This window comes from Barbus barbus (assembly GCF_936440315.1).
Source record: "Barbus barbus genome assembly, chromosome: 11".
NCBI lineage: Eukaryota > Metazoa > Chordata > Actinopteri > Cypriniformes > Cyprinidae > Barbus > Barbus barbus.
Genome location: NC_136739.1, coordinates 7,874,789 through 7,894,140, shown reverse-complemented (window position 1 = coordinate 7,894,140; position 19,352 = coordinate 7,874,789). Strand labels below are relative to the sequence as shown.

Genomic DNA, 19,352 nt, shown 5'->3' with positions numbered 1-19,352 from the left:
CAGATGTGATATGAACTGTCCTGAGGTTCAGCAGATGTACTCAGTTACAGCTAAATGTGTCTGGAAGGATGGAGTCACATAAAGAGATTATCTATTAACTAAATATGATTTTGTGATATAGATATGGTTAAAAAAAGGTACAAGAATATTCAAATATTAAAATTTGGTCACATTTAGATTAGGCATGTAGACACACTTAAAGAGAGACACTTTCATGACACATTTCAAGTACACTTTGTAAAAATGTCCAATTAAAAGTTTAACTAGTATATTTTAAATCAGTATGTTTTAACAATCTTTTGTCTTGCTGTTAAGCAAACTTATTTTGATGTGTTGACTAACATACTAATGCACATGTAAAGTACTGGATTATAATTTGAACTGTATTATTCAATATTACATTTTAAATGTACTAAATTGCAGCTTCATCATTAAAAATGTGTAATTACAAATAAATTTAAAAACATGAAGCTTCAATAGAAATGACATTAAAGTATATTTTAGTTTTTTTAATACAGTATATGATTGCCAGTACATTCTGCAGTGCACTTTAAACATATTTCAAAGACAATAGAAGTAATTATGAAATTACATAAAGATGTACATCCTACTTAAGTGGGTTAAAAAACACTCTAAAATTCAACTAATAGCATTTAACATCAATTTCAACTATAATATATTTTCATTTTCATTCAAGTGTCTGAAACATTATATTCATTATATTCCATATGCACTCAAGTATATTCTTTTAAAGTACATTATTTGCAATTCTTTTTGTAGTACTTCTTTTTCTCAAGGGCAAAATATTTGATACAGTTCATCAATGGAAGAAACACATTTTTCGAGAGAGAAAGAGACTTGACTCCTGTCATGGACGTGTAAACCTGACAAAGTTTAATAATAAGCACAAAGAAACCAGAAAAAAAAAAAAAAAGTATACTTTCTCATTCTGAATCTTGTTACTTTTAAATAAATACTGATGAAGGTGATGTTAATGGTGATGTCTGACCTTGCTGGGTTTGTTAAAGAGGCAGGATCCTCCTCCCTTCAACAGGAACTCTTTAAAATCGGTGATACTGCACTTAGAGAAAGTCCGCGGGTGCTGGACCCTGAGAAGAGAGACAAATGCAGGGAGAAAGTTTGAGAGACTCTATTTCTGTTCTGTCATGCAAATGACATACATTCCACTGATAAACCCACTGAGATGCATAATATTTAAAATACTCATTATTAATAAGAAATAACTACACTCTGCACATTCGATGATAATTTAATATCACACACATGCACACAATCTATAAAACACACAGTGTGTATCAGCAGTGAGTATCTATATATACCTATATATACCTATATATCACAAAATGTATGTGTGGATCATCTTACCCAGTTTCCTCCATGATACAGCCCAGCCAGGAGTTCACGCACCCACAATCCTCTGAGAATAACAGAACACACACACACACACACACGCACACACACACACACATCCAACCAATCAGTCATTTCTTAATATTTTATGTCAGTATCAAAGTAGTTACGTAAACAAGACTTTTAAATGAGTGTATACTTCTCTTTGATGCTGAATCCCATTGAATACCAAGATTCTGAGCCAAACTCTGGGCCAACAGTAGTGCCATCGTCCACGTTGAGCCAAACTGCATCTCACACACACACACACACACACACACACACACACACACACACACACACACACACGAATAAAGCAGCTATGAAAGAATACACTTCATTTGAGTTTAAAGTTTGCATGAAATAGCATGAAAAAAGTTGCAATTGCTCTTTTTCCCTATCATGAAGTATGAGTGAAACAGCTTCTCAAATGAGAAAAAATGAAAGGCTGGACTTTGGGAATTGAATGGACCATTGAATCATTGTTGTTGCAAAGGGAGGGGAATTTCATTTTTGTTTTTTTAATTAAAGATTACAAGGGCAGATTAATTGTCAAAATAATTATGTGCAAGGATAAATCATTTTCAATATTCCAAAAAAACAATGAATTAATAAATCGATTAAAAAATAAGAATGGTCAATGTAGATTTCAAGGATATACAGTATATGATGTGATTTGAGAATTTTCATAATGCACACTCAGATGATTAAATGCCATGGTAAAAAGTTGAAAATTGTTATTATAGCCTTACATTCAGTTATTTAAGGCACTACCATTAAATAGTTTAGGATCAGTAAGTTCTTTCTTTTTGTTGAATAAAATCAATACTTTTATTCAGCAATGGCATTTTAAACTGACCAAAAGTGACAGTAAGACATTTATAATTTTACAAACAGATTTATATTTGAAATAAATACTGTTCTTTTGAATTTACTATTCAGCATAGAATTCTGAAAAATATATCATGATTTCCACAAAAAAATTAAGCAGCACAACTGTTTTCAATATTATTAATATAATAAGAAGAAATGTTTCTTGAGCAGCAAATCAGTATATGTGACCCTGGACCACAAAACTTAAGTGTCTTAAGTGTCAATTTTTCAAAACTGAGATTTATACATAATCTGAAAGCTGAAAGCTGAAATAAGCTTTCCATTTATGTATGGTTTGTTAGGATCGGACAATATTTGGCCGAGATACAACTATTTGAAAATCACTGAAGATTGATTTGCACTGAAGGTGCAAAAAAATAAAAATACTGAGAAAATCGCTTTCAAAGTTGTACAAATGAAGGCCTTAGCAATGCTAATTACTAATCAAAAATTAAGTTTTGATATATTTATGGTAAGACATTTTTACAAAATATCTTCATGGAACATGATCTTTACTTAATATCCTAGTGATTTTTGGCATAAAAGAAAAATCGATCATTTTGACCCATACAATGTATTTTTGGCTATTGCTACAAATATACCCCAGCGACTTAAGACTGATTTTGTGGTCCAGGGTCACATATTGGAATGATTTCTGAAGGATCATGTGACACTGAAGACTGGAGTAATGATGCTGAAAATGTTGCTTTTATTATTTTATGAACAATTATTTTAAATTGCAGTTCTTACTGTACAAGTTATAAGATAACTTGAGAGACTCAAAAACATAAAAAAAAAAAATCTTACCTACCCCAAACCTTTGAATATTAATGTCATGTTTATAGACATTTTATGTGATTTTGGTACACTGAGAGTAAGGTGACTGTGTCAAACAAGCTGTAGTGTTCACTCCTATATAGAAAATATCCTTTTGATATTTTTTGCTGTCAGTCAATCTACATGGGATTCACTCACCTCAATGATACCAACCCCACGACTGACAGAACACACACCTCCAAAATACGCTAGGCTGCTCCTAGCATAGTGAAACGTCACGTTACTGCAGACACACACGGAGGGTCCATTATGAACACTTCACTTCCACACATGTGAGTGTGCATTTGAGCAGTTAATATGAACAAATACGAACTCACGAGAACAGATGCACTGCATCTGTGTGCTGCCTGATGTGCTGCTGTCGGTATTTGGAAAAGTTTCGCAGCATTTCGAATGGAATCACACTAACGGGAATGTGATCCTTGTCCGTCCAGATCTCCACAGCGACCAGCACCACACGTGTGTTCAGGTGTTCTTTAAAGATCTTCCATCAGACAGACAGAAAGAGTGAAGAAAGTTAGTTTATTGCAATCCCCTCATTCTTCATCACTTCCTGTCTACCCATAAATAAAAGTAAAGGTGAACTGTCCCATAATTCCCATTCATTGATACATACACTAATAAATATGTTAATGGTTTGAGGTATACTTGGAATAAAAATAAATGTATGTTAAATCAGTAATTTTTTTTTTTTTTTTTTACCAGGGGTTAATTTTATGAACCACCAGTTGCAACAAATTGAACTCCAAAAATAATGATTATTTCAAACAGGTTTCCTGAACACCTTTCCAACACTTTCCCATCTGCCATATATATATTATACATATAATGTATACAATTGTAACAATTAGTATGCTAATTGTTACAATTGTATACATTATTTTATCACACTCTCTCTTCTTCAAGGTCCACAAACCACTAGAGGTTTCTGAAACCCTGCTCTATATTGTTAAATTAATTATTAACACAAACTGTTCACTGATCAGTAAGGTTGTTTTTATAACACTGAAACTCACAGCATCCACCAGGTTGACCACAGATTTGGCATGGTTGCGTGTTTGTTGCTTGGTCCTCACTCTCTTAAACTGTGGGAGAATATTCATTAAATCAAAAGATCAAACAAACACTCAAACTTAGCACACTTAAATCCACATTTACTAAAGTCATTCATCACTTGCAACAATAAAACTGGATTCACTGCTAAAGAATCGATCAGGAGAACACACAGCGTAAAAGACTCGCTCAAGAGGGACATACACGAGACTGGATAAACATTCTTATCAAACAATAGTCCCACTCCTATCCTAAAAACACCACTCTGCCATTAAACCCTTGTGAAAAAGAAGTGTGCTTAATTGTATTGAATGAACACTTGCAGTGTTCTTCAAATTTTAAAAGTAGCCTATATTTTTAAAACTGTACTTGCAGATAATATTAATGAAATCAAAGGCACCACATGTACATAAAGAGAGTACAATTTTATGACTACGTTTCTTAAAACACTTTTTAAAAAGTAAACTTTTTTAAATAATGTCAAAAATGTAAAGAAAAATATCAGTATCAGTCGAGCCTGGTCTCTTGAAAATGGAGTACACCAAATAAAAACTCGTTGTACTGATACACAAAAATTAATTTGGCGTGCATATAATATGTAGTTTTCGCGTGCATGTGATATGAAATTTGTTGGCGTGCATATGATAAGCAGTTTTCGCGTATAGCCTACATATGATACGCCTCTACCCCACAACCCTAATTTTACCCACTGCGTGGCATATACACACCAAAGTCAATTTTTGTGTATCAATACAACGAGTTTTTGTTTTTATTTGGCGTACTATTTATACGCACTTTCATGATATCAGGTTGTGATCAGTAATATCAGAATCTGTTGTTCTGCTATAAAGAAGTAGGCCTTCACTTATTTTGACGTGTCTTACTAACATACTAAAGCACATGTAAAGTACTGGATTATAATTTGAACTGTAGTGTATTATTCAATATTATATTTAAAGTGGTGACACTTTATTTTAAGGTGTCCTTGTAACACGTTACATGTTCTTGCTATTATAATAACAATAAATTATGCATAACTGCATGTAAGTAACCCAAAACTAAACCATAATCTTAACCCTAACCATATTTTAAGTACATGAAGTTAGTTAATATTACTCAGTACTTAATATAATTCCATTGTAACAAGGACACCTTAAAAGAAGGTGTAAGCAAAGTTGTTATTATATTTAAAATGTAGGCTACTGAACTGCAGCTCCATCATTACAAATATGCATACAAATATATTTAAATACATGACGTACAAGTTTTAAAAGAAATGGAAATTAAGTATATTTTAGTTTATCATAAATGCTTGTCAGTACATTCAGCAGTAGTTTAACCATATTTCAAAAACGATAAAATTATGAAAGTACATATAAAGATGTACTTAAGTCACAATTAAGTGTGTCAAAAAATAGCAATTAACATGCAAATAAGTGTCTGAAAACATTACATTACACTTGCAAGTGAATTCTAACTAAGTACATCATTTTCATTATACGTACTAAAAGTTTAAAAGTATGCTAAAGTGTACTTGTTTTTCACAAAGGTAATTAGAAGCCCAATGATACTTTCACATACAGTGTTATTATTGTCAAACAGCATTTATCACCTGTCAGCAGCCATATCACCCCGTAGCCCAAGACTGGTTGCCCACTGAAGCTAAGCAGGGTTGAGCCTGGTCAGTACCTGGATGGGAGACCTCCTGGGAAAACTAGGTTGCTGCTAGAAGAGGTGTTAGTGAGGCCAGCAGGGGGTGCTCACCCTGTGGTTTGTGTGGGTCCTATAACACCCCAGTATAGTGACGGGGACACTAAAAAAGCACCGACCTTTGGATGAGACGTTAAACCGAGGGCCTGACTCTCTGTGGTCATTAAAAATCCCAAATGGCCAAATTCGCCCATTGGCATCTGACCATCATGGCCTCCTAATCATCCCCATATTCTGATTGGCGTCATCACTGTCTCCTCTCCACCAGTAAGCTGGTGTGTGGTGGGCGTTCTGGCGCACTATGGCTGCCGTCACATCATCCAAGTGGATGCTGCACATTGGTGGTGGTTGAGGAGATCCCCCCCTCACAATGCAAAGTGCTTTGAGTACCCAGAAAAGCGCTATATAAATGTAACAAATTATTATTATTATTTAAACACACCATGCTGTGGTCAATGACGATCATCAGTTCAATGTACTTCATCTCTTCAAACACATTCCTCGGCATCTGGAAGAGAAAAAGCACAATACAAAAATGGCTCAGCTTATTTCCCATCTTACAAATGCTGTATGAATGCTCCTCACAAACAGATAAAAGTGTCCTGCACTTCACATCACAAACCCTCATAATGGGATGCTGTAACTTTCGGAAAGAATGTGCATTGTTCTGGATCAAAGTTCTTGGCTGGATCCCAATTTACAAACTTCCACAACATACTAATTTGATTTACGAGCTTCAATTTAATTAATGGCCTCAAGACTGTCTGCTTCCTGCACACGGAGAGCATGCAGTTTTCACAGAGATGGAAAAGGGAGACTATGTTCAAAACTTTGTGGTCAGTAAGATATTTTTTATGTTTTGGAAAGTTTCTTATGTTCACCAAGGCTCCATTTATTTAATAAAAAATATAGCAAAACAGTAATACTATGAAATAGTATTACACTTTTAAATAACTATTTGTATTTGAATATATTTTAAAATGTAATGCATTCTGGTCTTTAATGTCACATGATCCTTCAGAAATCATTCCAATATGATGATTTGAAACACCTCTTATTATTATCAATGATGAAAACAGTTGTGCTGTTTAATTTTATTGTTTTTTTTTTTTTTTTTTTTGTGGAAACTGTGACACAATTTCAGGATTCTGTGATGAATATGAAGTTTGTTTATTTGAAATATATATTTTTTTGTACTGTAAAATTATAATGTCTTTACTGTGTCTATTGATCAACTTAATGCGTCCTTTCTGACTACAAATATTTATTGATTTATTTCAAAATGGGGTTTTGCCATGACAAATAAAACTGATTGATTGATCCATAATAGCTACAGAAGCATAACCTTTTGCACACCATTATTAGTCAATATTACTAGTTCATAAAACTAAATCAAATAATTAATGAATGTAACAAATTACCTAATTCATTCATACTTACTCAATGTTTTACGTTCATGCATTTAAAACTACACTGGCAGCTTTGACCTTTTTTCTGCATTTTTCTAACACTGAAACGTTGAGTCACGGACTACTCCTCCTCAGCAATCCCACGGCTTGTGTGCAACTTTAACCCAGAAACCATAAACGGATGCATATTTCTGAAATCCATCATGCTGTGTTTAATTGAATAAAATTTAGAATATATTAATACAGTCTAGTATAGATAGTATGCAAATTGGGATGCAACCTTTGTGTAGTAAAAGTGCCAGTACTATTGCTAATGCTATTGCACAAGTCTGAGTCAATCTGTCTGATATTATGGAATGTGTGCTGGTTTGCATAGAGTGTCATTGACAGTGTTCTTGTTCTGCTCTGCAGTGGATCACTCTGTGGCCTGTTTCCAGCATCAGCTGCATCCCACTCAAACCCTTACAGCTCGCTTTTTCCTCCGTCGAAGCCAAGAGAAATCCTCCTCCATGCCTGTGCACACACAAACAAGTGTTTGTTTGTCAGCTATACCTACGGTTTTTGTTGGTCTCTTCAGGGATTCAAGTTCTTAGAGTCCCTCCCCAAAGATAATTTTAATCTCTAACAAAAGTGTAACATTGTGTTCAGTGAACAAATTTGCATATTCTCTATTCTCCGAACAACATGCAGATCATTTTACTGCCAAAAAAAGGGCATCCAGTGCTCCTGCGGTATAATGAACTCAGCTAAAAGTTATGTTCTGTGAAATCTTTTAAATTGGTAAAGGACTCTCAAAGTAATTCGTACTACTCACTGATTTTTTTCTTTGTTTGTAGCCGTGGCAGTAGATACTTTTAAATGCTCTTCTTTTTTTCTGTCTACAAAGCAGCCAGCAGACTCATACAGACATTTATTGAAATATACTTGAATGAATTTTGAAAGAAAAACTCAACCTCAAAATGACAGTATTATATAGAACACTACTATTTTGAACTGTATTATTTTAAAAGTGAATAATGATGTTAATTGTAGTCCGTCTCATAAAAAGCAATATAAATATACAAAAAAGTACACAAATCATATGAGCTATGTTAATAGTAGTGTTTATTGGTGCAGTGTTTTTAAAAAGCAGCAAGAACGCTTTTTAAAACATCTGATTTTGTGTTCTACAGAAGAATAAAGTCATACCGCAAACCCCTTGTGAAAAGAAGTACTCAAGTGTTTTGAGCCACTTAATAGGACTTAAGCACATCTATAAATAAAATGTCACAATTGCTTCTATTGAAATATGGTTCAAATGTATTTCTGAATGTACTGACAATGTAAGTTATATATATATAGGCTTTATCTATCTTACATTTGTAATGATTAAGTTGCAGTTTAGTACATTTAAAATATATTAACTTTAAATGTAACACTGAATATCACAATGCAATTAAAATTTACTTTACATACAGAATGTCAATTAATATTAAAATGAACACTGTGATTTAAAAAGTACTTTAAAAAGAACTTTTTGTTTGATAGTATTATTATTAAAAGTGTACCTAAGTGTGTTTAAAAGCAGTCATGAATGTGTCTCTCTTTAAATGCACTTAAGTGGCCTTTTATTTCATTATTATAATGCTATCTACAAGTACAGATTTTAATGTAATTTTAAAATTTGAAGTACACTACATGTGCACATACAATTTAGTGTACTTCTTTTACACAAGGATGCTAGTATTTTTGTGAGAACTCTTCCTTCATCTGATGTTGTGGGAGTTGAGTGAGAGCTGTGCTGTATGTACCTTCCTCTCCTGCAGGTGTGGTTTGCTGCAGGATAGTTGTCCTGCGTAACACATGTGGTCTCGCTGTTCCCTCCTAAAGAAAAACACAGAGCATGGGCGGCCAGATCTTACCAAGTTCATCCAAAGTGACTTCAGCTGAGCATGTCAAATTATATGCACACATGCTATGGTGTTTAAATGGCCTTGTGCTTTTGATTAGTGTTTATAATGAATTGTGCTGTTTGGTTTTTTGACTGGGTTTTTTTTTAGAAGAGGGTTTGTTAGTTTAAAATTAAAGTTCAGAGATTTAGTTGAGAGTGTGTAAAGCCAGTGTGTGTAGGGAGAGAGTGAATGGAGTTCATTAAAGTGTTTACAATTGCAGTCATTGTGCAGAGGAAATGGCTACACTAGAGCTAGTAACATTAGCAGAGCCATTCACAAAACAGCAGATTTGTATATGTTCTGTCGTATATCTCATATTCTCACTGCCGGCTTCATATGCCCAAATTAAAGGGACAATTCACACAAAAATGAAAATCCTGTCATTAATTACTCACCCTTAGGTCATTCCAAACCCGTAAGACCTTTGTTCATCTTCAGAACACAAATGAAGATATTTTTGATGAAATCTGGGAGCTCTCTGACCTTGCATAGACAGCAACGCAACTGCAACGTTCAAACGACTATTTGAACAATGCCGTTACTACCTTTCTGGGTCTTGAATGTGGTAGTTGCGTTGCTGTCTATGCAGGGTCAGAGAGCTCTTGGATTTCATTAAAAATTAATTTGTGTTCTGAAGATGAACGAAGGTCTTACGAGTTTGGAACGACATGAGGGTGAGTTATTAAAGGTGCACTGAGCGATTTTTGCCAAACAATATTTATATTTGAAAGAACCAAAACAAACACGCCCATATCTATAGTCGATCTACTAATATCCATCCTGTGCACTCAAACTGAGCGCTGTCTTCTCTCTGTCATTACGAGACACGCCCCTCTTACTGCTGATTGGCTACAAGTGGGTTTTGGGACTCATTCCAACGCTGTGGTCAAAAGCGTTTTTCAAAAATCGCTTAGTGCACCTTTAATGAAAGAATTTTCATATTTGGGTGAACTATACCTTTAATGTTATGCAAGCAAGTAAAGTCATGGAAAATTGTGCTTTTTTGTACGGACATAAACACATATTCAACATTCTCATGAGATTTCCCAAACATACACTACTATTATGTTCAGAGAGACTGCGTTTTTTATTATCAAAAATACAGAAAAACAGTAATCTTGTGAACTATTATTGAATTATTCTTTTAGATTATTCTCTGATGAATGGAAAGTTTGACTAAGATCATCTTTTTAAATGTATTGTGCATAATAAGTGTTTTCACTCTCATTTTTTATTAATTTAATGTGTCCTTATTAAATTAAAGTATCAATTTAACCAAATATCGTGAGCCAGAAAGCTGTCTAACTGTACTATTAATTTACTACCTATCACGTATTACTATTTATGTACAGTATATCTCACACATTTCAGGTAAAATCTATAATAATTTTGTTAAATCTGTACAATTCACTTAAAAATAATAGTAAAATAATGAGATGTTCAGTCATCAACGTGCTTAAGTTTCATGACTTGTACAGAAATGTTTAGTCTGTGGTTAAAGTGTGTATGAAATTAAGAAATTAAGACTAACCATAGAGTGATTCTGTTTAAGTGGCTCAATTGTGTACACATGGACTCCATCATCGAACATGCCACTGAAAACGAGAGAGAGACAAACAGTTACAGTACATTATTTAACTGCTTTTATCCAAAGCAACTTACAAATCCGAAAAAAAAAAAATACAAACATAGCTGAATAAATCAGCATATAGTAGGGCAAGCTTTTAGGCATTAAGTGGATGAATTGGCTTCTGTACTCACTGTAAACCGTTACAGGTAGACAGAGCGGCATGAGAGTTGTCATTCCCTCTGATCTGGCCGTGGTAATAACAGTGCTCTCCACCCTGACAACACACACACACACACACACACACACACGTTGGTTTTTGTGGTTTATGGGGACTCTCCATAGGCGTAATGGTTTTTATACTGAACAAACTGTGTGTGCTATTGCCCTACACCAACCCTACACCTAAACTTAGCCCTCACAGGAGACATTTTTAGATTTTCAAAAAAACATAATTTAGTGTGTTTTTTCAGCCTTTTAAATTACGGGGACATAGGCAGTGTCCTCATAAACCACCTTCATATTGTAATACCTCTGTCATTCCCATGTCATTATACAAAATTGTGTCCTCATAAACCACATAAACATGCACACACACACACACACACGTTTGTTTTTGTGAACCTTCACCTTGTAATACCTATGTCATACCTGTGTCATTATACAAATATATGTCCTCATTAGTCACAAAAACGCACACACACACACACACACACACACACACACACATGTTCAGTTTTGTCCTGTTCCCCATAATGCATTTGTTGCCACAACAGATGGACTGTGCAGAACCAGTGATGTTTTAAACTGACTGTACAGTGGACTTTTTGGTATATAAATGCATGAATGCCAGCGTTCAATAAATAGTCTAATGTTTCAATACTATATGTATTAAAGAGATTTTGCGTGGAGTGTCAGTGTCTCTCTGCATTGCTACTGCAGAGTAGCGTCTGCAGGTCATGTGAGCTGATCTGCAGGTGAACTGAGCCACGCTGATTCAGCAGTGAAGTCACAGACTCTTTCTGATTCAACACCTATCAGCATCTCTCTCTCTCTCTCTCTGTTCATGCTCTTTTCTTTATGTTTCTCCCTCTCTCTCAAAATCCTCATGTCACATCTGTCATCTTCCAGAGACATCTGATCTCTATCGTCACACAACACTGCAGGCGGTTACACTCGAAAAACAAATGGTTTGACTTTTTGAGTTATGACAGCTTCTAATGAAATTATATTCAACCAAAACACGACACTGAGTTAGAGGAGATAATCACTGGTAACAAACACATTTGACTATTTTCTTGTAAAATGTACTCCTGTAGTCTTTGTTTTATTTACAACTTTGAAAAATCCTTTTTTTTTCAGTGAACCCATGAATTTAGACTGACATTTTGTAGTGTAATTATGAGTTTATACTGTACTTCTGGCACGAAAACCATTTTCCGTTTGTGTCCCAAAGATGTATTATTGATATCATTAACAGGTAGGATAAAAAAGAATTTATTGCAAGGAAAACTGAAAAAAAAAAGACTCACAGTATGGTAAGTATGAAAGCAATTGTACTGTTTTGGTTCCTCAATTATAATAACAATCTCGGTGTGTGAGGTACAGTAGTTTTCAAAGTTTTCAAATTAAATGATACTGTAGTTATTATTAATGCAATGATTAAAATAGCTATTATATTTGACTACCTATTCTCTACAAAGTACACACAGTCCAGAGTGAAATGACAAACAAAGATTATTTACCTTCCAAAGGATGGGCTTCCCATTCTCATAGTGTATCTCCACATAGTCTGAGGACAGCAGGTCACTGGAACACACAAACACACACAAATATGAACTGGCACAAACACATGATCATCTGTTGATTCTGGATATAACAAGACTCTAGTATTCTGGCTCAAGTTAACACATAGCGACTGCTTTCTGAGCCATATCCTTGGCTGTAGATTATTTGCTTTGAAAGGAAAGTATCTGAAACCAATTTTTTTGGACTGGACTCTATAATTCAAGCCAAATGTCACTGCACTCAGTTTAACATATGTGCAACACATGTTTTCTGCATATTTTCAGCACTTCTGTTGCATATCCTACATTCAAGTATATTAGTATACTTATTTTAAACAAAGAATAAGAGAATATATTTAGAAGATATAAATGCACAGTTGATCCAGAATTACTATTTAATCATTCCTGTGGTAATTCACTCAATGAAAGCGGCAGAACAAGCATTAGTCAGACCTACTGTAGCAAGAATTTACAGAACAATTTGATGTAATTAAAAAATTTACTTATTATGTTTTTGCATAATATATCTCTATATTTGTAAATAGAGTTCACAAAAGGCTATTTAAAACAAATAAATAAACAAAATACAATAAAAGAATGAATAAAAAATTAAATAAACAAAATAATAATTATAATCGGACATACACATATACTGTATATGATAACACTTTAAATTAGTGAACACATATTCACTATTTACTATTTGCCTATTAGCATGCATTTTACTAGCATATTACCAGGTTATTGGCTTTTGGGAAAAACTGAAGGACTACAACTGCTGTGCGATTCATTAAACATGTAAACACACATCCTTGTGGTAGTGAGTAGATATCTTTTTAAAGGTTTTTGAATGTCGGTAACACTTTATTTAAAAGACCAATGTATATTACTAGCATGTAGATTAATACTGGCTGTTTATTAATATTTATAAATCACATGTCTTATTCTGCATGTGTCATGAGAGTCACCACAGTCACCGCAGTCTCCACCAACGACACTCACCAGATCTCAATCCCCTGATTTCTGATCACCGCCACCTGTCAGCACTAATCAGCAGCACTATATCCCTGCACTCCTCCCGTTCACTCACTGTCTGGTCTCAAACATTCTGTGTTGACTAACCTGACCCACTTACCGTTTGTCTACCTACCAGTTGCTCCTGTGTTCCTATCCCCGTTCTCCATCGCTCCTGTGAACCACCGTCTCCCTGCTCCGCTGTTCCCTCTGGATCGCCCTGGTTAAAGAAACAAGGACATTAACACTCAGATAAGCCCCAAGAGACTTTCCCATTCCCCGCCTGCTTACCCAGACTTTCTGCTCATATCATTCTCCTCGGCTGCTTTTCAATAAACCTGTTGTTTGTATTGCACTTACCTCTGTGTCCTGTGTCTGTCTGCTGACAGAAGACCAGACCAGAACTGACGACTGGAGATGGAGTTCCCGAACCCCGCCACTGCGGATCCCCTCGAAGAGCTGGTCAGCACTCTTCGAACAGCTTTTTCTCCGGTCACACACCCTCAGTCTGCCTCTGCCTGTCCCATGGCCATCCCTGCAAACTATTTGGGTGAGGCGGTTGAATGTAGAATTTTTTTACTCCAAGTTTCACTCTACATAGAGATGCAATCCCATACATTTTCCAGCGAACAGGCTAAAGTTGCCTTCCTGATCTCCCTGCTAACCGGACTGGCATTGATCTGGGCACGAGCCATCTGGAACTCCCGGACCACTATAATTAACTCTTTCGATGCTTTCTCTTCCCACTTCAAGGAGGTCTTTGGCCTATCTACCAGCTCGCTCTCCATTGCTGACCAACTCATCCGCCTCCACCAGGGAGATTCTTCGGCCAGTGACTATACTCTGCAGTTCCGGACTCTGGCGGCCTCGTGTGGATGGAACGAGGCAGCGCTACTCACTGCTTACCGTCAGGGCTTGGATCCATAGATATCCGTCGATATCATCCTGGGACGCCCCTGGCTATCTCAACATTCCCCCGAAGTCAGATGGGATACCAGCGAGATCCTCCGATGGAGTAAAACCTGCATCCAAAACTGTCTCACCAACATCCCTGTACCCCTGGTTAGTAACCTGAAGCTCCAAGTTCATTCTACCCTAGTGGAGAGCCCCGAACCTCGTGAGGTTCCGATGATCTCATCTGACTACCTGATATCGTTACCACCGTACCGGCCATGGGATTGTGCCATCGACCTGCTGCCAGGAGCTATACTCCCCAAGGGTCGAGTATACCCCCTGCCCATCCCGGAGCACAAGGCGATGGAAGATTACGTCAAGGAGGCTCTCCAACAACAGTTAATTCGCCCTTCCACCTCTCAGGCAGCCTCAAGCTTCTTCTTCGTGGGCAAGAAGGACGGAGGCTTGCGGCCCTGCATTGACTACCGGACCCTCAATGATCACACCCCAGCCTCAGTCAGTAAAGGAACTCCAACGATTCCTCGGCTTTGCAAATTTCTACTGGAGGTTCATTCTGAACTTCAGTCTCCTCTCAGCCCCCCTCACTTCCATGCTCCGTCAGAAACCCAAGTCTCTGTCCTGGAACTCCGAAGCTCCAGCCGCCTACAAGAAGCCCCAGGAGGCCTTCTGCACTGCTCCCGTCCTCTCACATCCCGAACCCCAACTCCCATTCATAGTGGAAGTGGATGCCTCCACCACCGGTGTGGGAGCAGTGCTCTCTCAATATCACGGAGAGCCTCCCCGACTCCACCCTTGTGCTTACTTCTCCAGGAAGCTTTCCCCAGCGGAGCGGAACTATGATATTGGAAATCGGGAGCTGCTCGCCATTAAACTGGCACTGGAGGAATGGAGACACTGGATGGAGGGAGCTCAACACCCCTTTACGGTCATCACTGACCACAAAAACCAGGAATATCTCCGAAGTGCTAAGAGGTTCAACCCCCGGCAGGCTCGCTGGGCCCTCTTCTTCACCCAGTTCCAGTTTTCCATCATGTATCGACCCGGAGATAAGAATGTCAAGGCAGATTCCCTCTCACATATCCATGCCCACGACGAACCCTCCACACCTGAACCCATACTCCCTCCAGCTGTCCTTGTGAGCCCCATCCGGTGGGCCCTGGATGAACAGATCCGCATCACCTCCATCACCGAAACCGCTCAGCTGGGAGGCCCAGAGGACAAAACTTACAAAACTTACTCCTTGAGGACTTCCCTTCTGGGCTCCCTGCATGCTTCCCCAGACTCTGGACACCCAGGCAGCCAGCGTACTCTCTCGCTCCTCCAAGCTCGGTACTGGTGGCCCAGTATGGCCTGGGATGTTTCCCAGTACGTTCGTGGATGCTCAGTCTGCGCCATCTCCAAGACTCCACATCATTTACCCGCCGGAAAATTAGTCCCATTACCCATTCCACGTCGCCCCTGGTCCCACGTCGGAGTCGACTTCATCACAGATCTCCCCAAGTCAGAACAGAGCAGTCGACAGACTCTCCATAGCCTGCAAGTTAATTCCCCTCTGGGGTTTACCCACAGCCCTCGAAACAGCAGAGGCCCTCTTCCATAATCTCTTCCGCACCTTCGGCATCCCAGAAGATGTCGTCTCTGACCGTGGACCACAGTTTGTCTCACGTGTCTGGAGGGCATTCTTCAAACCTCCTCGATGTCACCGTCAGTCTCTCCTCAGGGTATCACCCCCAAACTAATGGCCAGACTGAGCGGAAGATTCAGGAGATTGGGAGATATTTTCGGGCCTACTGTCATGACAACCAGCACAGCTGGAGCCGCTTCCTCCCGTGGGCAGAGTATGCACAAAATTCCCTCAAGCAAACCACCACCGGCCTCACCCCTTTCCAGTGCATACTCGGCTACCAACCCCCTCTGTTTCCCTGGACAGAAGAGACCTGCGACGTTCCAGCTGTCGACCACTGGTTCCGAGTGAGCGAGAGAGTTTGGGACTCAGCTCATGTCCAACTCCAGCAGGCAGTGTTGCTATCCCCATTCTCCATCGCTCCTGTGCTCCACCATCTCAACGCTCCGCTATTCCCTCTGGATCCCCTGGATAAAGAAACAAGGACATTAACATTCAGATAAGCCCCAAGAGACTTTCCCATTCCCCGCCTGCTTACCCGGACTTTCTGCTCATCTTATTCCCCTCTGCTGCTTTTCAATAAACCTGCTGTTTGTACTGCACTTACCTCTGTGTCCCGTGTCTATCTGCTGACAGCATGACCATATTTTATGATGATTTACCTAAATTTAACTACCTTACTAACTGTTAATAAAACAGCAAATTAAGAGTTTATTGAGGCAAAAGTCGTAGCTAATAGTTAACAGTGAAAATTTGAACCTTACCAAGGCCAATAAGCAACTAGTTAATAGTGAATATCTATTCCCTTATCTAAAATGTTACCATATGTTGTTTGTATACATTGTGTATATTATACAGTAAAAAAATTGGGTAACACTTAAGTATAGGGACCAATTTTCACTATTACCAAGTTGCTTTTTAGCATGCCTATTGTTAAAATATTAGCTGTTTAATAGTACTTATAAAGCACATATTCTGCATGACCATATTCTACATCCCTGTATTCTATAACAACTACCTTATTAACTATTAATAAGCAGCAAATGAGGAGTTTATTGAGGGAAAAGGCATAGTTAATGGTTTGTTAATAGTGAGAATTGGACCTTAAAATAAATTGTGATCAAAATATGAAACAAATTCTTGAGAACGTAGGCCAGTGAAACTATAGAGACATTTCAGCATATTCTACAAAAGCATTTCCTGGCAGCCCTAATCATGGAGCAGGACAGCAGTGATTTTGTGTGCACCCCAGAATGACTGTACCATCTGCACTGCCGGGATTACATACTGTAGCTGTATGTCTAATGCGTTCTGTCAAAAGAGAGCAATCTAAGAGGTGTTTTATACTAAGAATGAAATCTTCACATCTGTCGGTGTGAGTATTTATGTAAAATAGAGGGTAGGCAGTGTTCAGTGTGTGTCAGGAGGTGACACTGATTCCCCTTCAGCGTCCTTTAATCATCACAAGCCTCGACTTGAGTCAGCGAGGCAGAACACACAAATATGCACTCTAACTGACAAACCGCAAGCTCTCTCATTCTTAGCTGACTGCTCACTTCAACAGAGGCCACTTTCTGCCAGAACGGCGTTTTCCTGTAACCTTGTGGAAATGACTCTACACGCAGTGCAGGTTAGCTCAGGAGCAAACAGGGTTGCGGCAGCGTCTGAAGGCTCGGATCAGAATATTAGACTACTTTTTGCATTAGTGGAGGTGTGGGGCCGGTTAGGCTTGTGTGAGGGAATAACAGGATACAATGTGATATAAAGAACTGTAAGTACTACATCCTTCTCTCTCTGTGTTTGGCCTTGATTTAATAATGCTATTGACCCAGTGTGACCTAGTTTTCCACACCAATCCATCATGAACTGATAAAGTAACCCCAGCAAATAATGTACTTTTGTGATTGTGAATAAGTGCAGTGTCCCGTGATAGTAACTCTTCCGCGGAGTTAACACTGATGTGAATGTGGCGGTGTACAGACGGCGGCGCCAGAACTGCAGCTGATGTGCACTGTAGCACAATACAGCGATATTTCTTCAAAAAGCAGATCTTGGAGACATTTTTATCGTCCACGATTAAAAATCGTCATATCGCACACCCCTACCCTCGGCAGAAATCGCAGAACAGGGAAACCGGACCGCAAGGGCACTTGCAGGGACCTCAAAGGGCAGGGGCACGCCACTGATTCTTTCAGTATTCTTTTCAGGATTATGAATAGAAAGTTTAAATCATTTATTGGAAATTTTGAAATTAATATGAAAGTCTGCTGTTACTTTAAATTTATTTAAGGTGTTGTGTCTTTATAAAAGTATTCATTTCTTTCAAAAACAACAACAACAAAAATAGCTTACTCAGTGTATATTTGTAAAGAGCACAATGATTTAAAAATTCTCATTTGAAGTCTAAAGTGCATAATTTATACTTGAGTCTATTCAAGTAAAGTAATTTATTTTATTTATAAATTCAGAACTGTTTGCCATTCTAAAACCCATTTGAAATTCCAGTGGGAACCCATGCTAAAAATGCAAATTTCGTGCTAAAATGCTAATATCAGGAATACAAACTGACCAGCTCTATTCTCCAGATTCAAGACACACCAAACTAAACACAGTTAAAAGTTATAAGATATCCCTGTCCCTGTCTGTCGTGCTGCAGAGGTTTGCGATTGTAGCTCCGTGTAGCTTGCTTTTCTTTTGAATCTCTATCTTACTTTCACTCTCTGTTGTTTAAAGTGATAATATATAACTTAATTCGCACCATATTTCTGGTATTATCTATCAAACTAATTTGATCGTTTGCTTTTTAAAACCGCGAGTGCAGTGCGCGTGCAGCGAGTTAGCATTCGTTAGCCGGTTAGCTTCTCACTCGCAGTTCCATTCGCGTTTCTATTCGCGCCTATTATTGTTTTATTTTTCTCGCTCCGTTTTTCACGAGTTCATCAAACAACAATGGTAAGCAAATCATTATCCAATCACGGTGAGTAATGGCTTCTTCTCCTGCTATTGTTGTTTGCACTGTTTGCCACATGTACAGTTTATCTCTCTCTGTCGACGACGAGGGATTCACATGTGATAAATGCAGGGAAATAGTTAGGCTGACAGAGAAGATTTCAGAATTAGAGACACACATCCAAACTTTAGTTGAGGACAGTAAGAATGTGAGGGCTGTAGATACTGCTTTGGATGCGACTAGCTCAGGGAGTCCTGTACATTGTTCGGTTC

General features: G+C 37.9%; 1 protein-coding gene across 1 annotated transcript in view; it reads right to left on the bottom strand.

Moving 5' to 3' along the window:
* LOC306876816 (disintegrin and metalloproteinase domain-containing protein 23-like) overlaps positions 1-19,352 on the bottom strand; it is a gene marked incomplete at both ends in the record, with an annotated part of 50,468 nt that overhangs the window by 23,216 nt on the left and 7,900 nt on the right. The window contains 12 exons of the mRNA XM_079428229.1: positions 1,010-1,109; positions 1,387-1,438; positions 1,571-1,658; positions 3,259-3,343; positions 3,438-3,604; positions 4,137-4,205; positions 6,326-6,391; positions 7,759-7,805; positions 9,083-9,155; positions 10,755-10,818; positions 10,985-11,067; positions 12,536-12,599. Coding sequence (XP_079284355.1) covers positions 1,010-1,109; positions 1,387-1,438; positions 1,571-1,658; positions 3,259-3,343; positions 3,438-3,604; positions 4,137-4,205; positions 6,326-6,391; positions 7,759-7,805; positions 9,083-9,155; positions 10,755-10,818; positions 10,985-11,067; positions 12,536-12,599 — 958 coding nt within the window. The remainder of the gene's footprint in view (positions 1-1,009; positions 1,110-1,386; positions 1,439-1,570; positions 1,659-3,258; positions 3,344-3,437; positions 3,605-4,136; positions 4,206-6,325; positions 6,392-7,758; positions 7,806-9,082; positions 9,156-10,754; positions 10,819-10,984; positions 11,068-12,535; positions 12,600-19,352) is intronic.